General features: G+C 41.6%; 1 protein-coding gene across 1 annotated transcript in view; it reads right to left on the bottom strand.

Moving 5' to 3' along the window:
• PPIH (peptidylprolyl isomerase H) overlaps positions 1-23,130 on the bottom strand; it is a 49,145-nt gene extending 26,015 nt beyond the window's left edge. The window contains exons 1-4 of the mRNA XM_063436957.1: positions 23,044-23,130; positions 17,838-17,902; positions 13,905-13,928; positions 11,380-11,424 (exon numbers count right to left, since the gene is read on the bottom strand). Of these exons, the coding sequence (XP_063293027.1) occupies positions 11,380-11,424; positions 13,905-13,928; positions 17,838-17,902; positions 23,044-23,109 (200 nt within the window). The 5' untranslated portion in view covers positions 23,110-23,130. The remainder of the gene's footprint in view (positions 1-11,379; positions 11,425-13,904; positions 13,929-17,837; positions 17,903-23,043) is intronic.
• Between the last annotated feature and the right edge of the window lie 26 nt (positions 23,131-23,156).

The following is a 23,156-nucleotide window of genomic DNA, read 5'->3' as shown; positions in this document are numbered from 1 at the left end:
AATCCTTCGCTTTCTTGAAACAAGAATGCTTGGGCACTTCCGGATTTGAACCCGGGACCTCTCGCACCTGAAGCGAGAATCATACCACTAGACCAACAAGCCAGTGTTGCTAGAACCGCAAACCTGAGAAACTTCCGGGAAGATTCTGAAACCGGTACATGGAGATAAGCATATTTAAACCAACTCTGCCATGTAATCTCCCTTTGTAAAATGTGTGTCAAAAGACAAAAAACGTTCCATACGGAACTTCTGTCATGGTAAGCAGGTGTTTACCAGTTTCCATCTGGTTTTTGAACCAAAAAAAAGGCGTGAGTAAACTCCCTGAAATACCCAACGTTTGGGTACCTCTCTACCACATTTCTTAAAGAAAAAGAGAATTTGTTTACTCTTGATGGATAGCTTGACAGTAGGAAGGATGGACGTGGTTTCGATGAAACTTTATTCTGTAACCTTCTGAAATGGTTCTTGTAATCCACCTATGAAGCACTCTTTCCTAGTCTTGGGTGAAGAACCGAAGGCGTCCTCCCATTCTTATGGCGTCAAAACTTCCTCTTTTGTCATGCCTGTTGGATTCCTGTCAAGACCACTGGCTGTTTATTTGAGGTACAAGTTGGTCTCCCATACAAGTACTAACCAGGCCCGAGTCTGGATGGCTTCTGAGATCTGACGAGATCAGGGATTTTCAGGCTGGTATGGCCATAGGCCATCATGCTTTTGAAACCTGCAAAACCGCCCTGGTAACGAAAGGACCTCTGACCCTTGTACTGAAAACTTTAATATCCCTGGGTTCTTGAATCCAGAGGCAGGGCTTTCTTCGTATCAGACATCTGTCTAACAATGTCTTCCAAAGGAGTGCCAAAAAAAAATAAAAAAATTTTTGTTCCTTTCAAAGGGTAATTCACATAAGGATGCCTTAGACGCAGAGTCAGCTGTCCATGTTCGTAGCCAAAGAGCTCTTCTGGCTACTGACGACAAACCCATAATCCTCGCTGATAAACAAAGAAAACTCATCTTTCAGTAGGAACAAGAGATGGGAAGGATCTGTATCAGATTTCCCATAATGGAATCTTCCAGGGCTAGTAGCCAAACGCTCTGAGCTCTGAGGACCGCTGAACCTGCAAATTCAGCTCTGCACTGATATCCTGCGGCCTGGAATATTCTACTACACGAAGTTTCGGCCCGTTCGTCCATTGGGTCTTTAAGCCCTGAGACTTCGCCAATGGGTATAGTGGTTTTCTTTGATAGCTGGTCAATCTGAACATCCACTTAGGAAGATCTTCCCATTTTTCTCCAGACTGTAGCTTGACTTGAACTTACGTCTTTCAAGATTCTTTCATTCTCTATGATGGAGATCCAAGATTTAAGGAGACATTGGGAAACCTTTAACCTTACCCTTGGTAGGTTCAGTTTCTTGTACCGCCGTCGTCACTTCTTTAATACATTTCTTCAGCTCTTCTGGTGGAAACCCCTCCTCCACACTTGAAGCCAGGCTGGAAATATCCGAAGGCGAAGAGACGTCAGACACAGAAGGAGATCTATTCCTCCTACGCTGTGTGGGCAGTTTCTCCCGAATAGCTTCAAATGTCTGGGACAAATTTTCCTGAAACCAGCCCAGGAAGGATGCCATATCAGTCTGCTCGGCTTTTACTAGCCGATCCGTTGCGCACTGATTGCATGTCTTTTTGCGACATCCGTCAGGTAGAGGTAACGCACATTCCAGACAACATAAGTGCTTAGATTTACTTGTGGTGTTTGGAACAGAAGTTGACATCTTGTCTATATCTGTCTTATCTGGAGACATAGGACTTATTCTAGAAGCATGCATAAAAACAAAAGGTGAAAAAAAAGGAGAGTTCAATAGTTAAACCTCACCTTAAATCACCTAAGATCCGTGTAGGAGGGCAGGTGACACGGAGAACCAGAACTGTACACCCACCCTTGGGGTCAGGAAGGTCCTGCACAGCCATGTATCCAAATTTTAAATTTGGCGCCAAACACCGTTTCGCGCATGCTCAGTAGCGTGATTCTGTGTTTGGTGGAACGCAAAGCCTCCCGGGCGTGCGTTCCACCGCTGTGCGCATGCGTAATGAGCAATGAAGGAGAACCGCCTGGGAACTCAGTCAGAAAAAACCACAAAAGACAGTACCCGGTCACGTTCCGTAACGCGAACCCGGAAGTACTGTTGCCGCTCAGTTCCCGCCCGGGAAACTATCGGGCACTCACCTCCCGGTCAGCAACCTGTGCTGAACGCACCAAATCTCCACCTGCACTGTGGGGGAACCTGTCCGTCCCGTTGCCGGGACAAGAAGAACTGGTGAGTGTCTCTGAGTTACAGCTTATATGGAGGCAGCAGGCGGAGCACAGCATTTAAATTCTAAAGAAGGGGGAGCTTCTTGTCCAGAATCCTAAGGAACATCCCACTTGTAAGTACTGCCACTATACGAAGGGAAAACAACGTCAGTAAAACACAAATACTCCCTATAGGCATCAGCAAACAAGTAACACTGGATCTGAAAGATAAATACTCCTTTGACTGGAAAACGAAGGCTCTTTCCTACCTAGGGATAAAACTAACACACTCTAGGGCACAGACAATAAAAGAAAACCATATAGCGGTCCTCACAAAAATCACTACACAAATGAACGCGTGGGAAAAGCTTTACACATCATGGATAGGTAGGATTAACTCAGTAAAAATGATGATTCTTCCCCATATACTCTATTTGTTCAGAACACTGCCCATAGCTCTGCCTACTTCTCTTATCAAAAGATTTCAAGCAGCAATTAACGCCCACATCTGGAAAAGGAAGCCACCAAGAGTGGCCTTTCGGTCACTATGGCGTCCACTCCGACAAGGTGGGCTCAGTGTACCAAACATAGCACATTACTACAGGGCTACATTATTGGCGCAAGGCCTCAACCTCCTATTGGGCACGACAAAGCCGGTGTGGGTAAAACTTGAATCCGCCTGCGGTAACTTAGTCTCCCTCCCAAATACCTTGTGGACCTCTGATTCCCCGTCACATCCCTCCATGCTCCCAACAACTCGCTTTTTCCTAAATTCTTGTAAAAAGTGGAGCAGATCACTGTGGCATACAGGGGAGTCACTGTATCTGGCACCTTTATCAGCCCTCTCCAGTATTTCACCTGATCTCCCAACACACAAATGGATGACACTAGGCATCACCCATGTTCACAATTTATTTGATAGGAGTGGGTTATACCCGTTTCCAATACTACAGGCGACATACAATTTACCTCCAAGAGATATATTTTTGTTTATGCGAGTAAAAAACATACTTCACTCCAACTCAATCAAATATATTAACCCGATGGCATTTAGCCGCTTGGGGAGGAAATGTTACAACGCAACAATTTCACGTCACTCTTGTAAATTTCTCTCCCTATGCTACTTAATGCAAAATGACATCAGCAAAAATGTAAAATTGCCTTATATGCTTAAATGGGAAGAAACGTTGAGTATAGCCCCCACTATAGATGAATGGGAATATACTATCTCATGCACTCAAAAATCATCTAAATGTGCCACGCTGTGGTAAGCATATGCCAAAATGCTGATGAGGTGGTATTTGGTCCCGAGCAAACTCCACAAAATTTATTCTAACTCCTCTCCATTATGCTGGAGATGTAATAAGGCGGAAGGATCTCTGGAACATATATTTTGGCACTGTGATGACATATGTAATTTTTGGCGTGACATACAAAACTCCATCCACTCACTTTGCAAAATTAAGATACCACTCACGCCCAAGAGTTACTTGCTTCACTTTATTGATGACTTGCAGAGTTTTCCTGCAAGAGATGCGGTGATCAACATACTCTTAGCTGCCAAGATTAGCATAGCAACCCACTGGAAAAGTTCCACCTGTCCCACGGTAACAGAGGTCCTTCGCAGAACCGACACCATGTATTACCATGAAAAAGAATGGGCAAAGCAAGGCCGCATGGCCAAATTTCTAACCAATTGGCAAAATTGGGAAACATTCAGGGAAACGGTCCTCTAAGAACTGTAATTGTATTCATATTTTACTGTGCTGGGGTATAAAATGACCTTCACAACCCGCCCCCCTGTCTCCCCCCTTTGCACCACACTATCCTGTAATCTCACTTTCGCTTTATTCCCCTTGACTACTCATCTTTGCGCATCAAAAAAGGTTCGCACCACTCAAGTGGGAATTAAAGTATGATGTGGTCTGTTTTGTGTTTAGTGTGCAGGTTCGCAGGCTGAACTGCGCCTGGTTTCTCGGTTTATTAATATCAAACGCCAAGGTACTGTTTTTCGTTCATGTGTTTTTGGCCGATATTGTATAAAGCATTTGGATCACAGCCGCATACACTCATGCACCTTGTAACAAGATAAGATGATGCCACCTTGCAGATGCCCGTAGTAAAGTATCCATGTAAAACAAAGTAGAGGTAATGCGTTGATGCTTAACCTCGCTGGTGCCTATTGATACATGTGTCGTTGACCACAACATTTACCCCAGGCATTGTAACATCATGGTCGAACCTACTAACCTTGCACATTTTCTTCTTCTGTTATTGTACTGTATTATTTTCCCCCTGTCTGTAAAATTGTTATTATTTGTAAAACCTAATAAAACATATACATTGAAAAAAAAAAAAAAATTAAAACGTAAAATGTCCAATTTAGATATAGTAACAGTTTGGCTATTTTAACCTAAATATTTCCATTTGTATATTAACTCATTGCAGTTCGGACTAACCCTGTGAATAACCATACACAGTTAAGGAACTGCAGGTCCTAAGGTCCGATGCCTCAGAAGGTTTGGCTTAGTTGCCAGACAATGTCATAATAATTGAATATAACAGAAGATATGGTTGTTTTGGTAATACGAGCAAAAGCATAAGAATAGAGCCATATCAAACGGCTACCCCACTCACATTTCATTATGATTCTGTAATCAAGGTGGTACTTTTCCTACTGCTGCTTTGATGCACATCCCCCTTTCATTAGCCAATTGTATTTGGACATTGTCAAACACCGGAAAGGAATTTTTTGACAAGTATTCAAAACTACATATCTAACACTAGCTTGGGGACCTATTCTTCTATTGAAAAAATGATCTCAGTGACCACGTACAATTGGAAATCATGGTATATTAGAAAATAGATTCTGAAAATGACCTTTTTCAGGAGATTTAATCTATTGGCAAAGGAAAGTTGTTTTTTTACAGTACGAGCAATAAGGATATGGAATTCTCTGCCAGAAGAGGTGGTTATATTAGAGTCCATACAGATGTTTAAACAGCAATTGGATAAATACTTCCAAAAACATAACATACAGGGATATAATTTCTAATTAGTGGGGTAATAGCTGCTTGATCCAAGGAGATATCTGACTGCCATTTTGGGGTGAAGAAGGATTTTTTCCCCTAGCTTGTTGCAAAATTGGAAGTGCTTTAGACTGGGCTTTTTTGCCTTCTTTTGGATCAACAGCAAAAAACAAATGTGAGGAAGGCTGAACTTGATGGCCGCAAGTCTCTTTTCAGCTATGTAACCTTCATTAGACACATGGCAGTGCGAAAGATCTCTATTGCACTGAAAAAATCCAGTGTCATTTCAGTAATTAGTTTATTGTGGGGAATTGACGTTGGCCTTAGTATTATGATGTTCCTGTCATAGCACATGAAGACCCAGAAGGAGAAGCTATAATTACTCCTCTGCCCTAATAAAAAGCTTACAGTACAATGTGAGGTTGCATGTACGCTAGGCCAACAGCTGAAGTGAATGCTGTGCACAGCCTTATTCACAAAACAGGGCCGTTAGTAAACTGAAATGATACATAGGATATATTGCCGTATGACTGCCCTAGCTCATTCAGCTGTTCCGATTATACTATGAATGAAACTGCTGCTGGGACGTGAAATATATGCATTAAGCCCTGCTTGATGAGTGTAGACTTTAAAGACCACAATGCAGCTGCTGGTGCCTCTGGAGTCCCACGGACATCTGGAGGAACCCTCTTCCTGGATAGAACTCGCTGCTGCTGTTTGCTCGAGCAAGGGTAGCGGCTGCAGGAACTTTAAAAGGGGAGTGCATGTATAATCTACTAGAAAAATTGTCACTTCCAGTCCGGGGTGTCCATTAATAAATTGCTAAGTAAAGTAAAATGGCAAAACAAAAAAAATAAAAAAGAGCTTATTGAACAACTATTTGTAAGTCTGTCTACATACAAGGCTACATACATTCAATACAATACTCTTTCAGAGTGTTAAAGAACTAAATTATACAGTTCTACACTTTAAAGGATCACTATAGTGTCATGAAAATAAAGCGGTTTTCCTGACACTATAGTGCCCTGAGGGTTCCCCCACCCTCAGGGTCCCGCTCCCGTGGCGCTGAAGGGGTTAAAACCCCTTCAGCCACTTATCTTAATCCCTCGGCGCTGGTGACCTCTCCTGCCCCGCCGACGTCAGCTCCCTCTGCCGACGTCAGCGGAGCCGAATGTGCATGCACGGCAAATGCTGCGCGCACATTCAAGATATCAATAGGAAAGCATTTCTCAATGCTTTCCTATGGACGCTCTGCACGATGGAGGCATAATATGCCTCAAGGGTCGCAGATGCGCCTCTAGTGGCTGTCCGGAAGACAGCCACTAGAGCAGGAGTTCTCAACCTTGTCCTCAAGGACCCCCTACCAGTCCAGGGTTTAGGGATTACCTGGGTGTGTCTAATGTGTTTTTTCCCCTTTTTCTAAACACCTTAGACACACTCAGGTAATCCCCAAATCCTGGACTAGTAGGGGGTCCCGAGGACTGGGTTGAGAACCCCATGCACTAGAGGCTGGCTTAACCCCAAATGTAAACATAGCAGTTTCACTGAAACTGCTATGTTTGCATCTGAAGGGTTAAAACCTGAGGGACCTGGCACCCAGGCCACTTCATTGAGCTGAAGTGGTCTGTGTAACTACGTATAGTGTCCCTTTAAAAGGACACAATAGTCACCCAGACCACTTCCGCTCAATGAAGTGGTCTTCGTGCCAGGTCCATCAGGTTTTAACCCGTCACATGTAAACATAGCAGTTTCAGAGAATTGCTATGTTTACATAGCAGGGTTAATCCAACCTCTAGTGGCTGTCTTCCTGATAACCGCTAGAGGCGCTTCTGCGACACTGGATGCAAAATTCTCATCCAGCATGCAGAACGTCCATAAGAAAGCATTGCACTCGGGCGCTGAAGTCAGCGGGGGAGGAGAGGTCACCAGTGCCAAAGGAGCGCCGAGGGAGCCCGGCGCTGGATTAAGGTAAGCTGCTGAAGGGGTTTGAACCCCTTCAGTGCCAAGGGAGGGGGACCCTGAGGGTGAGGGTCCCCCAAGGATGACATAGTGTCAGGATAATGGGTTTGTTTTCCTGACACTATAGTGATCCTTTAATTTAAGTGAAAACTCCAAGCACCATAAACAATACAGCACACCGTAGTTGTGAAACCATTTTAGAATAGTTTTTCTTCTTATCTGGGGTTCACCAGATGCGGGTCTCATCCTCCACTACAGCAGAGACGGAAGTTCTTGCTTAGGAGCATCCGTTAGCTCTCCTGATCTAAGCCCTGCAGTGCAGGACCAGCTCATTTACTGACTGTGTCAGCTGATCGCTCTCAGACAATGAGCTAAACCCTGCGGAACATAGTGAGACAGAGAGCACCCAGTTCTCCTCTAGCTCCAGTGGTGATGGGGAGTGGAAAGCTGTATTAGTGAACTGAAAACTAAATTGCACACTTTTAGCTGAAATAGCCAAGCTGGGACTGGTAGACAAGTTGGAGAATTTTTTTAACCCCTTAAGGACACATGACATGTGTGACATGTCATGATTCTCTTTTATTCCAAGTTTGGTCCTTAAGGGGTTAAAAATCAGATATTGTTGCATAGATTTTACAATTTGGTTTTCCTAAAGGTGATACTTTTAAACAGTACAACAATTATCACAAAGTAGCACACTAGCATTTAACATAAAGAAGTTCATACAACAAATACCAAAAAAAAAACACCTCCAAAGAAAGTTCAATAATTGTCAAACATTCAGAAATATCAGGAATGTCCAACATCCATTTCCACGTGTGCGGCCGTAGCATATTTGTTTTTTTTTGCAAATGCAAAAATAGTATTTGCCGACTGATAACATTAAGCTGAAGTTTATACATTAACAAAAGAAACACATTGTAGCTGTGTTGTTCTGTAATTTCTGTGAGCAGACATCCTATTATTCAGGTCCAAGGCTGTTTACAATTAGTGGATTACTGTAGCAGTACCGTACCATCTTCCGATGGGCAATGAAGTACGTTTGGACAAAGGGAAGAATTATGCATAGTGAATGTCGCGAACATAAAATTCTCCGTTCGCGAATGGCGAACGCAAACTTCCACAAATGTTCGCGAACGCGCGAACCCGGCGAACCGCCATAGACTTCAATAGGCAGGTGAATTTTAAAACCCACAGGGACTCTTTCTGGCCACAATAGTGATGGAAAAGTTGTTTCAAGGGGATTAACACCTGGACTGTGGCATGCCGGAGGGGGATCCATGGCAAAACTCCCATGGAAAATTACATAGTTGATGCAGAGTCTGGTTTTAATCCATAAAGGGCATAAATCACCTAGCATTCCTACATTTTTTGGAATAACGTGCTTTAAAACATCAGGTATGATGTTGTATCGATCAGGTAGTGTAAGGGTTACGCCCGCTTCACAGTGACAGACCAAACTCCCCGTTTAACGCACAGCAAACAACCGCAAACAGTCCATTTGCACAACCGCAAACTCCCCATTTGCACAAGGTTGGATACCAAGCTAGCCATGTCCCGTTCGTGTCCTCAAAGGTCTCTTCCTCCACCCAGCCACGTACAACACCAAGGGTCCCCGAAAGGTGACAACAAGCCCCCTGTATTTTTTTTTTTGTATACTACTGTTACACCAGATATGAGTTGCACTGGTGTGACACTGACATGCACACGTGTGAAGGAAACTGCTACTGCTATTATTTCACAGTCAAATTTCTAGTTTTGTTTTTTAATGTACACTACTGTTACACCAGATATGAGTTGCACTGGTGTGACACTGTGCCCTGGCAGGTCCTGAAACGCACACGTGTGAAGGAAACTGACTGCTATTATATTACAGTCAAAAAAGTTTAGTTTTTTTAAAATGCAAGCTATTGTGCCCCCAAAACGTTTGTGTGTGGGGGTGCTGGAATGACGTGGGCCAATGGGAGCCTGAATCAACTTTTGGCTCCCACTGCCCCTTTAAGAACGAGCTCGTGACTCGAGCCATGCTCCTAGTGCCAGGCAGGCCACGTGACCGATCACTGCGGTCAGTGCACATGGCTAAGTCAGAAGAGGAGATCAAGCTGCATGCGGCTCGTGTGGAGGCAGGAGTGATCCAGCCACATGCGGCTCAAGCTTAGGAGCCAGGTCGGTCCCAGGATAAGGTAAATACAGCCACAACCACTTATCCCAATCACACACCTTTCCTAACGTCCTATCCCATTAAAAGCATATTACCGCGTATTTAATAAAACAGATAGACCCCCTACTTCATCCAGGTTACCGATCGATGGTTCGATATTCTGAGCCCTCTCTGATTTACTGTACACGACTATTCGATATTCCCACAAATTTTATATAGCATTTTATGTTTGTTTGAGACCACCTTAAAAATATTGGATATCACTAAAAATCATGATCACTATATACTTTCTCTACAAACCTCTAAAACGAACCAAACTACTCATCCATCCGCTATACCACTTTATCCCACCTAGAACTAGTGCCCAGTTAAAATACTTGACTCTTACTTACCCACACTCAGTCATGCCACACACATTTCACCACTACTCTCACTGAATCCCTCTGACTACGGCTAAATTCATCTTCTACATCAGAACACTACTCCTAAGATTGGGTTGTATCCATGTCTCAGGACTTTCATTTAGAATAGGGGCAGCTTCGGTCTCCTTCAACACTGACACTCCAGTGCATATTATTAAAAGATTGGGCAGATGGAAATCCTCAGTCTACAACAGGGGTAGGCAACCTTCGGCTCTACAGATGTTTTGGACTACATCTCCCATAATGCTTTTACAGCCATATTGCTGGCAAAGCATCAAGGGAGATGTAGTCCACAACATCTGTAGAGCCGAAGGTTGCCTACCCCTGGTCTACAACCTATATGTTCCTCATCCCTAGAAAGAAATGAGGAAAGCTTTTAAAAGTTTGGCTTTGTAAATTTGATGCAATAAGTGTGTTTTTCTTTAATACCTGTTCACCCTCTTTGCATGAACCTGATTTACATATATTACTAATATGTTTCTGAACATATATATTATATTATTTACTCACTCACTCTCTGGGCCGGTCTAAGACATCATGCTGCCTAGGTCCAACGATAAATGACTATGGGGGATAATGTATAATAAACACAGGTTACTGGCTATGGGGGGGATAATGTATAATAAACACAGGTTACTGGCTATGGGAGGATAATGTATAATAAGCACAGGTTACTGGCTATGGGGGGGGATAATGTATAATAAGCACAGGTTACTGGCTATGGGGGGGATAATGTATAATAAGCACAGGTTACTGGCTATGGGGGGGGGGATAATGTATAATAAACACAGGTTACTGGTTGTGGGGGGATAATGTATAATAAACAGGTTACTGGCTATGGGGGAGATAATGTATAATAAGCACAGGTTACTGGCTATGGAGGGATAATGTATAATAAACACAGGTTACTGGTTGTGGGGGGATAATGTATAATAAACACAGGTTACTGGTTGTGGGGGATAATGTATAATAAACACAGGTTACTGGCTATGGGGGGATAATGTATAATAAACACAAACACAAAAAAAAAGAATGCAGCTTCAGAATTAATCTAAATTGTATGCTGTCTAGGAGGTGGGAGGGTCTGCTGCTGATTGGCTGGAATGTGTCTGCTGACTGTGAGGTACAGGGTAAAAGTTTACTCAATAATCACGAATAGGGGGCGGACCGAACATCGCATATGTTCGCCATCTGTGGCGAACGCGAACACGCTATGTTCGCCAGGAACTATTCGCCAGCGAACCGTTCGGGACATCACTAATTATGCAGAATCCATTTGGATAATGTTTTATACGACAGTTGAAAATTACTGTAAAATGTAAAAATGTTTATCCAATGTAATATTTTCTTTGCAATTTGGGGGTTTGGCAAAAGGTTAAAACCTAGAGTTCTAGACGGTCCTTAAAAATAGCACTTACAATAAGTACTGTTAATGCATCAAGACCAACACATGACTTAATACCAATAACGTATCAATAAAGCACATGGAGAATAAAATGAAGCATCCAGCTGTACTTACCTATGGAAAGTGCTTCCTTTATAACCTATAGGAACACCATCTTTCCTGCAATAAAACCCATGGGAGAAAACTAAAGCTGAAATTATGACAATTGGATTTAATTCATTAAACATATAATTACATGTTTGCACTTAGGGAAACATTTTAATACTAATGCAAGGAATTAAATAGATTGTTGTTTTTGGTTTGTTTTTTATAAATAGAGAATTGAAGATCCCCCATACATGTTCTACAAAAGGAAGAACAATAGACGATTAAAAAAAAATATTAAAACCTCCTGCTTGATGTTTCAGCACTTAAAACATACCTCTCAACATTTAACTCCTTAAAGGGATTTTCTGAGCACTGAAACGACTTAAGCTAAACAAAGTAGTTCTGGTTTATAGATTATTCCACTGCATTCTCATTTCTTAATTATTTGCCATTTAGGAGTTAAATCACTTTTGTTCCTGTTTATGCAGCCCTAAGCTCCCCTACAACTCCCTGCTCATTGGAGTGATCTGGGTGCCAACTCCCACTACTTCTAACCCTGCAAGTGTAATTATTGCAGTTTTTTATAAGCGTCGCTCATTTCCCCATAGGAAAGCATTGAAAATCTTTTTCAATGCTTTCCTATGGGGAGCGCTAATGCGCATGCGCGGCATTGCCGTGCATGCGCATTAGGTCTCCTCGACCGGGATCAGTCTCGCCCACTGGCCGACGGAATCAGAGGGAGGAGCAGCGCGGAGGCGGAGACAGCGACGAGGGACATCGCCGCTGCCTCAGGTAAGTGACTGAAGGGGTTTTCACCCCTTCAGCAACCGGGGAGTGGGAGGGAGAGGGACCCTCCAGTGCCAGGAAAACGGATTGTTTTCCTGGCACTGAAGTTTCCCTTTAACATGGAAAAAAAAAAAGTGTTTCATTTTTAATCAGCACAAACACTACAGCACAAAGTGTTTACTTTAGACGTTTGTATTCCCTGCTCTGCTATTTGAACTTTAATCATGCACGTCTTTTGCAGGCAATTAACAGAGCAGAAGATAAGACATTCTAAATTAAACACACTGTGCAATAAAGGAAGTTTAAAACTTAGATCTCTCTTTATTATGTGGAGAGGCTGTGTCACATGCTGGGAAAGTGTGGCTACGGTGAATAAACAACGTGTTTTAAAAGAACACTGTGGATAATGTTGCTGCTTCATCTAATTGTAGTGGTTATATTGTCTAGAGACCCCGGGTTCCTCCATTGAGCGTTAAAACCATTTTTAATGCTAAACGAGAGTCCCCTCTGTGTTGCTTGGGTAATGAGGAAGCATTAGCCTGAGCAACAATGGGTGGCTGTGACTGGCTGCTTTGCTGGAACCATAACCAGTACACCAATCTGTAGTGATTATGGTGTTTGACGTGTTCCTTTAAATCAGCATTTCTGCCCCATTATTTTAATTTTCCTACAGGATTAGAATCCCTGATTTGATAAAGGGTTTCCTGTTTGTCTAATCGGATGTCTCCATACACTATATTAATTGATAGATAGTGCAAGAGAATTTAATCAACATCCCTACCTGATTTAAAAAAAAATAAAAAAAATTCTGAAACTGTAGCAGTCCCCATGAAGGCCAATGGATTAGGTGCCCGAGAGCTTCAATTTCAATACTTTGTCACAGAAATCACTTTTAGGAAACAATCCTCCATTGCATCTCATAAATGGATAAATCTTAATAGAACACTCCTCAATGTTAATGGAATATTTTCTTATGGTAATCATATATCTATATGTGTGTATGTAAGTGCACAACATATACACATGCAGGAGGTATCAGCTTATCAAAATTATAAAGTGTGATGGATAAAGGGTAGGATTTTTGCTGTGCAATTAGGAATATAATCAATGTAAAATAAAGTACAGACTTTAGGCTTTCATTAAGTGCAAATAAAAAAAGAAGGTGGGTGGGGGATCTCATCCATATAAAAATTATTAACTTTAATATACTATAGTAGAGAAACATTCAAGAGAGAAATAGGTCCCTGACCTATGGCCCATTCTATGTCTACAAACATGCACCTAACGTGAAAATGCCTAAAGGTTAGAATGCCTAAATTGTAAAACAGACAGAGCCTCTGACCTTGAGTTTGTAATTTTCATTTGATTATTGAAGACTGTATCATCGTGTTGACTTTATGAACTTGTATTAAGAGCTTAGATAAGCAAATAGTGAACAGAGTGCATTTAATCGGTGAAGGCTGGCGTTGGCATGATGCCCTATGCCAGACTTCAGGTTAGTCAACCCTGTTGACTCATTTAGAGGTCAACACAAACATGTGGAAACACGCACATGCCACTCAAACATTCCCTGTCACAAAATCAATAAAAAAAATGAAAATCCCAACAGAGTTTGCTGTTAGTTTGCAATATTAAGATTTATTTGATGCACTATATTTTACTCCTGCTCCAGATTTGGTATATCTGCATTTTCAATCAGATGAAAGCTTTGTTGCCTTTCTGGACAATTGCTATTCGGACAATGATCTTGAAGTGAAGATACTAACCTGAATTCACCTGTGCAAAACTGCCTGTAAAGAGAACAATGGATAAATGGTCATAAACAATGCTCAACTTGTATTAGGTAACTGAATTAATTTAAAACAATTAAGTCTATTTAAAGCATAATTAAATTAAATAATACCATCCTGAATGGCTGCTCTTGAGGGCAATAACAATTAAAGTGAAATGACATTAAATGATCAAACAAAAACATATTGTTAAAAAGGATAGATCTTCAAAGTAGTCAATGTAAAACTAATACAGTAATGTGTCTGCCTGAAAAGAGTCTAGTTCATCACACTGGCCAGACAGCAAAGAAGCATCACTCCAATCTGGTTATAGAAGGGACAACTTCAACTTGTGGAAGTCAATCATTAGTTAATTTTTCCTTATGAGAAGCATTCTACGGGGCGATCATTTGCAGCAATTGACACACACACACACTAATATTCTCCAGCAAAGAAGATGAGACTGTTGTCACAGTTCAGTAACAGTTTAGTAGGTAAACTCTCAAAGAAACCGTGCATGCAATTCTTTTTGCATGTTTTCTTTGAGATATATGGAGTATTTGCTTGCAAAAACTATAGATCTAGTATCTGCACCTACCACGATATTCCCATCTGTGCCACGGAATGACCAGTGTTCTTATTCGGAAACCTCAAAGCAGTTCAATCACAGACTTCTAATTGTGCTTTATTACTGAAATTATTATTGGAAATCTGCACTTTTGCAAAACAAGGAGGGCACACTCTTCACACATAAAGCCCTAGAGCAATCTGAAGTGCTTTATGTGTTTGGAGGAGTACTCTTAAAGGACCACTATAGTGCCAGGGGCTCTAGGAAGGGATTAAACACTCACCTTTCTCCCTCGGCACTGGGGACTCTCCTCCTCCTTCCGGTGTCATTGGCTGAATGCGCGTGCGCAGTCAGTCGATAGGAAAGCATTTCTCAATGCTTTCCTATGGACGCTGGAGTCTTCTCATTGTGAAAATCACAGTGAGAAACGCGGAAGCGCCTCTAGCGGCTGTCTCTGAAACTGCTATGTTTACAGCAGGCAGTGTTAACCCTAGATGGACCTGGCACCCAGACCACTTCATTGAGCTAAAGTGGTCTGGGTGCCTATAGTGGTCCTTTAAGAGATTCCAACTAGCAGGAGCCACTTACTTTAGTCCGTGGTGATTAACTCTTGTCCCATAAACACTGTCCAGCAGAGTTTTACAGGATATGTAGTTCAGCTCTGGCAGTAGTTACATTCATGAAAAAATTATGAATGAAACTGCTGAAGAAGTTGAGAGCAGCTACATTTTGGCTTACTCCACACTGTCTAATTATGTATTTTTTTTATAAATTGCAATGGAAATGAGAACCAGCAGCAGTGCTTCATAAACGTTTTATCTTCATAAAATACTAAAAAAAGTGACATAGTCGATTTAAATCTTTTAAAAGTGGAAAATGAGATTCATGAGACCATTAAACACGTGCCTATTTAAGAATACATTCTATTTAACTGCCTAAAAGGGCAGTGCTGGCAACAATTTGTTTACAGCGTTGTGTACCTTGACCTTAAGGAAAGTCAGCACTACAATTAGGACCGTGATCACATGGTCTTATCATGAAGTGGATTATGTAATTCCTTAGATAAGGGTGTGTCACAGCAGAACAGATATATATGCAGTTCACAGCAGTCAACCAAATAAATCCAAGCTAAGGAACCTTGTCTTTTTGCCATATGGTAGATTTCACAGTAGACAGATCAAGTTTCAGGCTATGTAAATCGTTGAGTTATATGCCAGTTTACTTCTAGTATAGTTGCAATATAAACAAACGCCTTATATCAACTGCATTTGTAGTTTATGTATAATGTATACTTGGCAAAGGGCATAATTATCTTTTTTTCCCCTTCTCCTCAGCCTTTTGTTCCCACAATTCTGCCTTCCTTTCTGGTGTGTTGCCCTCTATCCATTCCACTACATATAAGACTAGAGGAAGCAGCCCATGCCATGGATGTACACTGTATTCCCACTAAGCAAGTTACCCATCAGCCGGGAGAACACCTACTCGGAGTCCTGGAAGTTCATACAAATCACATATTTTATTTCCACCTTTACAATCCTAGACCTCTTTGGAGTACTTGTGTGTCTCATATCTAGTCAACATGCTGTCATCCTTTATATTTTTGCTGCCAACTCACCAATCATTCTCTACATCTAACTAAGAGCATATAAACTAGATATCCTTTCAGAGTTCAAGACAGCAAGCTTCTTAGATATTTTTAAAGGATTGTTTAAAATTCTTAGATAGAACTGTTAGGAAAAAAACACAAGGCCACAGTAATATTTTTGTATCAATGGAACTCCATTTTATCTTGATCCATAAAAGCTCCATTAATGCTTAAAGGGACATAATAGGCATCAAAACTATTTTAGCTTAAGCTATCTAATAACTGTTAAATCCCTTAAGCCAACCCACCAGAGGATTTTAACACCTCCCAGCCTTGAGAGACCAAATAATATCAGAACAATTGAGAAACTGATCCAACTTCTTGGGTTATAGAGGTCAGATACATGCAACTATGCGAGCCCATCCGAAGGTAGTTTAACAAAATAGTAAAATCTATTTGCCACGTCCAACACGTCCAACATCCTCACTGGTTTTCTAAACCAATTACAAAAATAAATCAAATCTAGCTTCAGGCCAACATGTTTTGCCTTTGAAAGGCTCATCAGGCCTCCCCTGATAAACTAGTAACAAAACTGGTTATAAAGATTTACATGGATACAAATTCAAAAGTCAGTCTGACAAAAGTAGGTGTCAGATGCAGGATTGCAAATTCCTAAGATTCCAATCACGAGAGACAGGTAAATCAAGTGCAAGTATGCTATTAACATATTGTAAAAAGTACCTGAAAGTTCTCTCACGGACAATCCCATCCTTGCTAATGTCATTGCCACTTATTTGTTTATGTTGAATGTTGCTATTGCTTAATGTTAAAACCACTAAAACACTTCACCTTCTCTAAGTGCTCTGTGAGTGTCCCTGCAGCTCTATTTTATAAAAGTGCTGATTTGAGAATTTGGCAATATCTGTTGGATGACGACAACACAGCCGGGAGGGTTCCTTTCCTCATATGCCTTTTTCTTAAACATTCTAAATACTTACTCAGGGAGGGACGCCAACGCACTACTAGCACCATAACCACTACAGAGAACCGTAGTAGTTATGAAGAGTGAAGTGTTCCTCTAATGTTTAGGTTTCATTGAATTTCTTTGTAATTGGAATCAGTGTGATATGGAAATGATTTAGGCTTCCTCTGTAATTATACCAGTAAACTAAAACCTGTTTGAGACCTAAACAAGTACTAACTGAAAGGCAAGCTATTGTTTTTATTTATACTAATATATTCTGTCACATTATTATTATTATTTTTTTTATTCTTTATTTAGGCGCTCAGGCAGACATATAAAGCAGTTTATCACAAGTCAACATGAATAATACATGTGCCAAGAATTACATAACATTAAGGAAAGATGGAGAAACAATATCAAATATATCTATATTAATACAGAAGAAACATCCGTATATAAATTGGGTCCGTCTGTCACAGCATTTAAGGAAAACTTGTTGCTCATGAGAATGTTTTGTCCAATTAATGAGAAGAAAAAAAAGAGCAAAACAATTAAAAAAAAAAAAAAAAGCAATGGTAGCCATAACGAGTGCTCACGAAATAGAACAGATAGATTTTCCGTGGCAGACTTTGCTTTTCCAGAAATAACTATAACGATTGCAAACTTTTTTTATTTTTTAAATTAAGACCCTAACACTCCATGAGTGCAGGGCACTGGTCCCATCATACAGGTATAACTTGAGTATGCCGTTTTTTGTTTTTTATTTTATTTATTAAGTACAGGACCCAGGAACTATTCAAGCCATCAACTTACCTAAAATTTTCTGCTGATTTTGGCACAACATCTGCAAAGAGTTCAATTTTCATTCGACCAACCTCCTAAAAACACAGTAAAAAGATCTTACAACATAGACAGACAACAATCACAGCATATCCAATGTCTCCCCAGGGAAGGTGTACCTATGCTAACTGTATGTGTGACAGGGATGGCATACTGTGCTAACTGTATGTATGGCAGGTAATGTGTGCTGTGCTAACTGTATGTATGGCAGGTAATGTGTACTGTGCTAACTGTATGTATGGCAGGTAATGTGTGCTGTGCTAACTGTATGTATGGCAGGTAATGTGTGCTGTGCTAACTGTATGTATGGCAGGTAATGTGTGCTGTGCTAACTGTATGTATGGCAGGTAATGTGTGCTGTGCTAACTGTATGTATGGCAGGTAATGTGTGCTGTGCTAACTGTATGTATGGCAGGTAATGTGTGCTGTGCTAACTGTATGTATGGCAGGTAATGTGTGCTGTGCTAACTGTATGTATGGCAGGTAATGTGTGCTGTGCTAACTGTATGTATGGCAGGTAATGTGTGCTGTGCTAACTGTATGTATGGCAGGTAATGTGTGCTGTGCTAACTGTATGTATGGCAGGTAATGTGTGCTGTGCTAACTGTATGTATGGCAGGTAATGTGTGCTGTGCTAACTGTATGTATGGCAGGTAATGTGTGCTGTGCTAACTGTATGTATGGCAGGGGAGGTGTAATATGCTAACTGTATGAATGGCAGGGAAGGTGTAATGTGCTAACTGTATGAATGGCAGGAAAGGTGCACTCTGCTACCTGTATGTATGGCTGGGAAGGTGTAATTTACTAAATGTATGTATGGCAAAGAAGGTAAACTGCACTGACTGTTTGTATGGCAAAAAGCATATTATACTCACTTATATATATGCAGGGAAGGCATATAGTGCTATCTGTATGTATGATAGGGAGGATGTACTGTGCTACCTGTATGATTGGCAGGGAAGGTGTGCTGTGCCAATTGAATGCTGTGCTAACTGTATGTATGGCAGGTAATGTATAATATGCTAACAGTATGTATGTCAGGGAAGGTGCAATCTGCTAACTGTATGTATGGCAGGGAAGGTGCAATCTGCTAACTGTATGTATGGCAGGGAAGGTGCAATCTGCTAACTGTATGTATGTCAGGGAAGGTGCAATCTTCTAACTGTATGTATGGCAGGTAATGTGTGCTGTGCTAACTGTATGAATGGCAGGTAATGTGTGCTGTGCTAACTGTATGAATGGCAGGTAATGTGTAATATGCTAACAGTATGTATGTCAGGGAAGGTGCAATCTGCTATCTGTATGTATAGCAGGGAATGTGTAATGTACTAATGCATGGCAAGGAAGGCAAACTGCACTGACTATTTTTATGGCAAAGACTTTGTATTCACTGTATGACTGACAATGTGTATTGCACTCATTGCATGAAGGACATTGTTTACATGTTTCAATGAAAGGGCACTGTACATTGATAGAGAGACAGGGGTCCCAAAAAAATGTATTCTTTCATGCTCTTCATTAAACCCTTAACAACATTAGGGCATACGATCCCATCCTACAAAAGGAGGGCTTTAACGCCATTAGGGTGGCAGAGTACGCCTTAACGATTGGGCCTTCCCCGGAGCGGATACTCACCTTCCTCGCTGGATCTGATGGGGGACTGCCTGACAATCGAGTCAGTCCCCCTGCAGCAAATCCTGCCCATCCGCATCATGTGATCGCAATGAAACCGCAATCACATGACTTGTATCAGCTGCTTTACATGATTGCCTGCATGGGGACAACCTGGGTTGTCAGGCACGTCCTCCAACATATAATTAGTAAAACAGCATAATTGAGGACAAATACTGTATAAATATACATTTAGAATTAAATGATATATAATAAAAGTGGACACACTTTGTATGAAAGGGGTAAATTATAGTTTAACATATAGCTAAAATTCTAGGTTTTGTTTTGGTCAGAACTTGTACATTAGGGTTCACTAGTGGCCCCTATAAACTGAATTGTGCTTTTTCTATGTTTTTGCATTATATTCCCTATGCAGAGGTATCACAGCATTGTTTTGCATATATATTCAGTAGTGTAAATGTTGTTTTATTTTTGGCACTGCAACAACCACACTCCACTAGGAATGACAGAGAGTAATGTATTCACTGTACAAAGGACAGGGTGTATTGTGTTTACCAAAGGAATCACATTGTAAAATTAATTAACTGTATAAAAGCCTAGTTGCATTATATGCACTATACGAAGGACTGTGTATCTTCCAAAATTTCAAATGGACAAAGAGGGACACTTTCATTATAGGGAGGGACACTTTCATTATAGGGGTGTTAGTGGGGCTGTTCTGAGAAATGTTATTTAGACTTATGAAGAACAAATTATGCACCTAAAATGCAATGTAGAATAGGAAGAAATCATCTTATTTACACAGACTGATTTGTAAACACATTTAATGTATTTTGAAGAGACACTAAAGTCACCAGAACATCTACAGCTTAACCCCTTAAGGACCAAACTTCTGGAATAAAAGGGAATCATGACGTGTCACACACGTCATGTGTCCTTAACCCCTTAAGGACACATGACATGTGTGACATGTCATGATTCCATTTTATTCTAGAAGTTTGGTCCTTAAGGGGTTAAGGGGTTAAAGGGACACTATAGTCACCAGAACAACTACAGCATATTGAATTTGTTCTGGTGAGTAGAATCATTCCCTTCAGGCTTTTTGCTGTAAACACTGTCTTTTCAGAGAAAATGCAGTGTTTACATTACAGCCTAGTGATAACTTCACTGGCCACTCCTCAGATGGCTGTTAAACATCTTTCCTGGGTCATGGCTGCCTAAAAAGCATCTAAACATTCAGTATCTCCTCATAGAGATTCATTGATTCAATTTATCTATATTAGGAGATGCTGATTGGCCAGGGCTGTGTTTGAATTGTGCTGGCTCTGCCCCTGATCTGCCTCTTTGTCAGTCTCAGTCAATCCTATGGGGAAGCACTGTGATTGGAGCAGGCCACCACTTCTGATGACGTCAGCAGACAGCTTGCATATTTGAGGCAAACAGCATGCAGAGTTACAGCTTTAGGCTTGAATACAGTAAGATTGTGTATGAGGGACAGAGCATATTGTATTCACTGTATGAGGGACAGAGCGTATTGTAATCACTGTATGAAGGACAGGGCGTATTGTAATCACTGTATGAAGGACAGGGCGTATTGTATTCACTTTATGAGGGACAGGGTGTATTGTATTCACTGTATGAGGGACAGGGTGTATTGTATTCACTGTATGAAGGACAGGGCGTATTGTATTCACTGTATGAAGGATGGGGCGTATTGTATTCACTTTATGAGGGACAGGGTGTATTGTATTCACTGTATGAGGGACAGGGTGTATTGTATTCACTGTATGAAGGACAGGGCGTATTGTATTCACTGTATGAAGGACAGGGCGTATTGTATTCACTTTATGAGGGACAGGGTGTATTGTATTCACTGTATAAAGGACAGTGTGTATTGTATTCACTGTATGAGGGACAGAGCGTATTGTAATCACTGTATGAAGGACAGGGAGTATTGTAATCACTGTATGAAGGACAGGGCGTATTGTATTCACTTTATGAGGGACAGGGCGTATTGTATTCACTGTATGAAGGACAGGGCGTAATCACTGTATGAAGGACAGGGCATATTGTATTCACTGTATGAGGGACAGGGCGTATTGTATTCACTGTATGAAGGACAGGGCGTATTGTAATCACTGTATGAGGGACAGGGCATATTGTATTCACTGTATGACGGACAGTGTGTATTGAATTCACTGTATGAGGGACAGGGCATATTGTATTCACTGTATGAGGGACAGGGTGTTCTGAGCACTATATATATATATATATATATATATATATATATAGTGTAATTCATTAACTTTACACTTTGTTTGTACATTCAGAAAGTCCCACTGATTAAGCTCCCCTTGCCAGAAATCATCCTGCAGACTATAACACTAATTCCTCCTATAATGTCCTAGTCCTGTATGGGAGTAACACACAGTGCATGCCATAGAGCTGACACTCCTATAATGTCCTAGTCCTGTATGGAAGGAACACACAGTGCATGCCATAGAGCTATCACTCCTATAATGTCCTAGTCCTGTATGGAAGGAACACACAGTGCATGCCATAGAGCTGTCCCTCCTATAACGTCCTGTATGGGGGTAACACACAGTGCATGCCATGGAGCTATCCCTCCTATAATGTCCTGTATGGGGGTAACACACAGTGCATGCCATGGAGCTATCCCTCCTATAATGTCCTGTATGGGGGTAACACACAGTGCATGCCATGGAGCTATCCCTCCTATAATGTCCTGTATGGGGGGTAACACACAGTGCATGCCATGGAGCTATCCCTCCTATAATGTCCTGTATGGAAGGAACACACAGTGCATGCCATAGAGCTATCACTCCTATAATGTCCTAGTCCTGTATGGAAGGAACACACAGTGCATGCCATAGAGCTGTCCCTCCTATAATGTCCTGTATGGGGGTAACACACAGTGCATGCCATGGAGCTATCCCTCCTATAATGTCCTGTATGGGGGTAACACACAGTGCATGCCATAGAGTTATCCCTCCTATAATGTCCTGTATGGGGGTAACACACAGTGCATGCCATAGAGCTATCCCTCCTATAATGTCCTGTATGGGGGTAACACACAGTGCATGCCATAGAGCTATCCCTCCTATAATGTCCTGTATGGGGGTAACACACAGTGCATGCCATGGAGCTATCCCTCCTATAATGTCCTGTATGGGGGTAACACACAGTGCATGCCATAGAGCTATCCCTCCTATAATGTCCTGTATGGGGGTAACACACAGTGCATGCCATGGAGCTATCCCCCCTATAATGTCCTGTATGGGGGTAACACACAGTGCATGCCATAGAGCTATCCCTTCTATAATGTCCTGTATGGGGGTAACACACAGTGCATGCCATGGAGCTGAATCTCTGGGTATCACAGTCAGTGCTATGCTGCCAGGACGTGGTGCCATGTGTGACCATATCCCCAGCCGCACACTGAGCTCTTACACAGCCAGAGACAGCCCACGGCGGGGTCTGACTCTCTAACGGGACCGGGGGGGAGCTCTCAGTTTGTGGACGTTACCTGCCCACCGATGTTAATATCGAAGAACACGATGGGATTGTTAGAGCTGGAAGCCGGTACCGCCATGTCTGTCTGGGGCAAATCCCGGAAAGGGCGGGGCTACACTGTCCACT

This window comes from Pelobates fuscus, chromosome 11 (genome assembly GCF_036172605.1).
Source record: "Pelobates fuscus isolate aPelFus1 chromosome 11, aPelFus1.pri, whole genome shotgun sequence".
Classification (NCBI taxonomy): Eukaryota; Metazoa; Chordata; class Amphibia; order Anura; family Pelobatidae; genus Pelobates; species Pelobates fuscus.
Note: the sequence above shows the minus strand (reverse complement) of the source record. Positions and strands in the feature narration are given on the sequence as shown.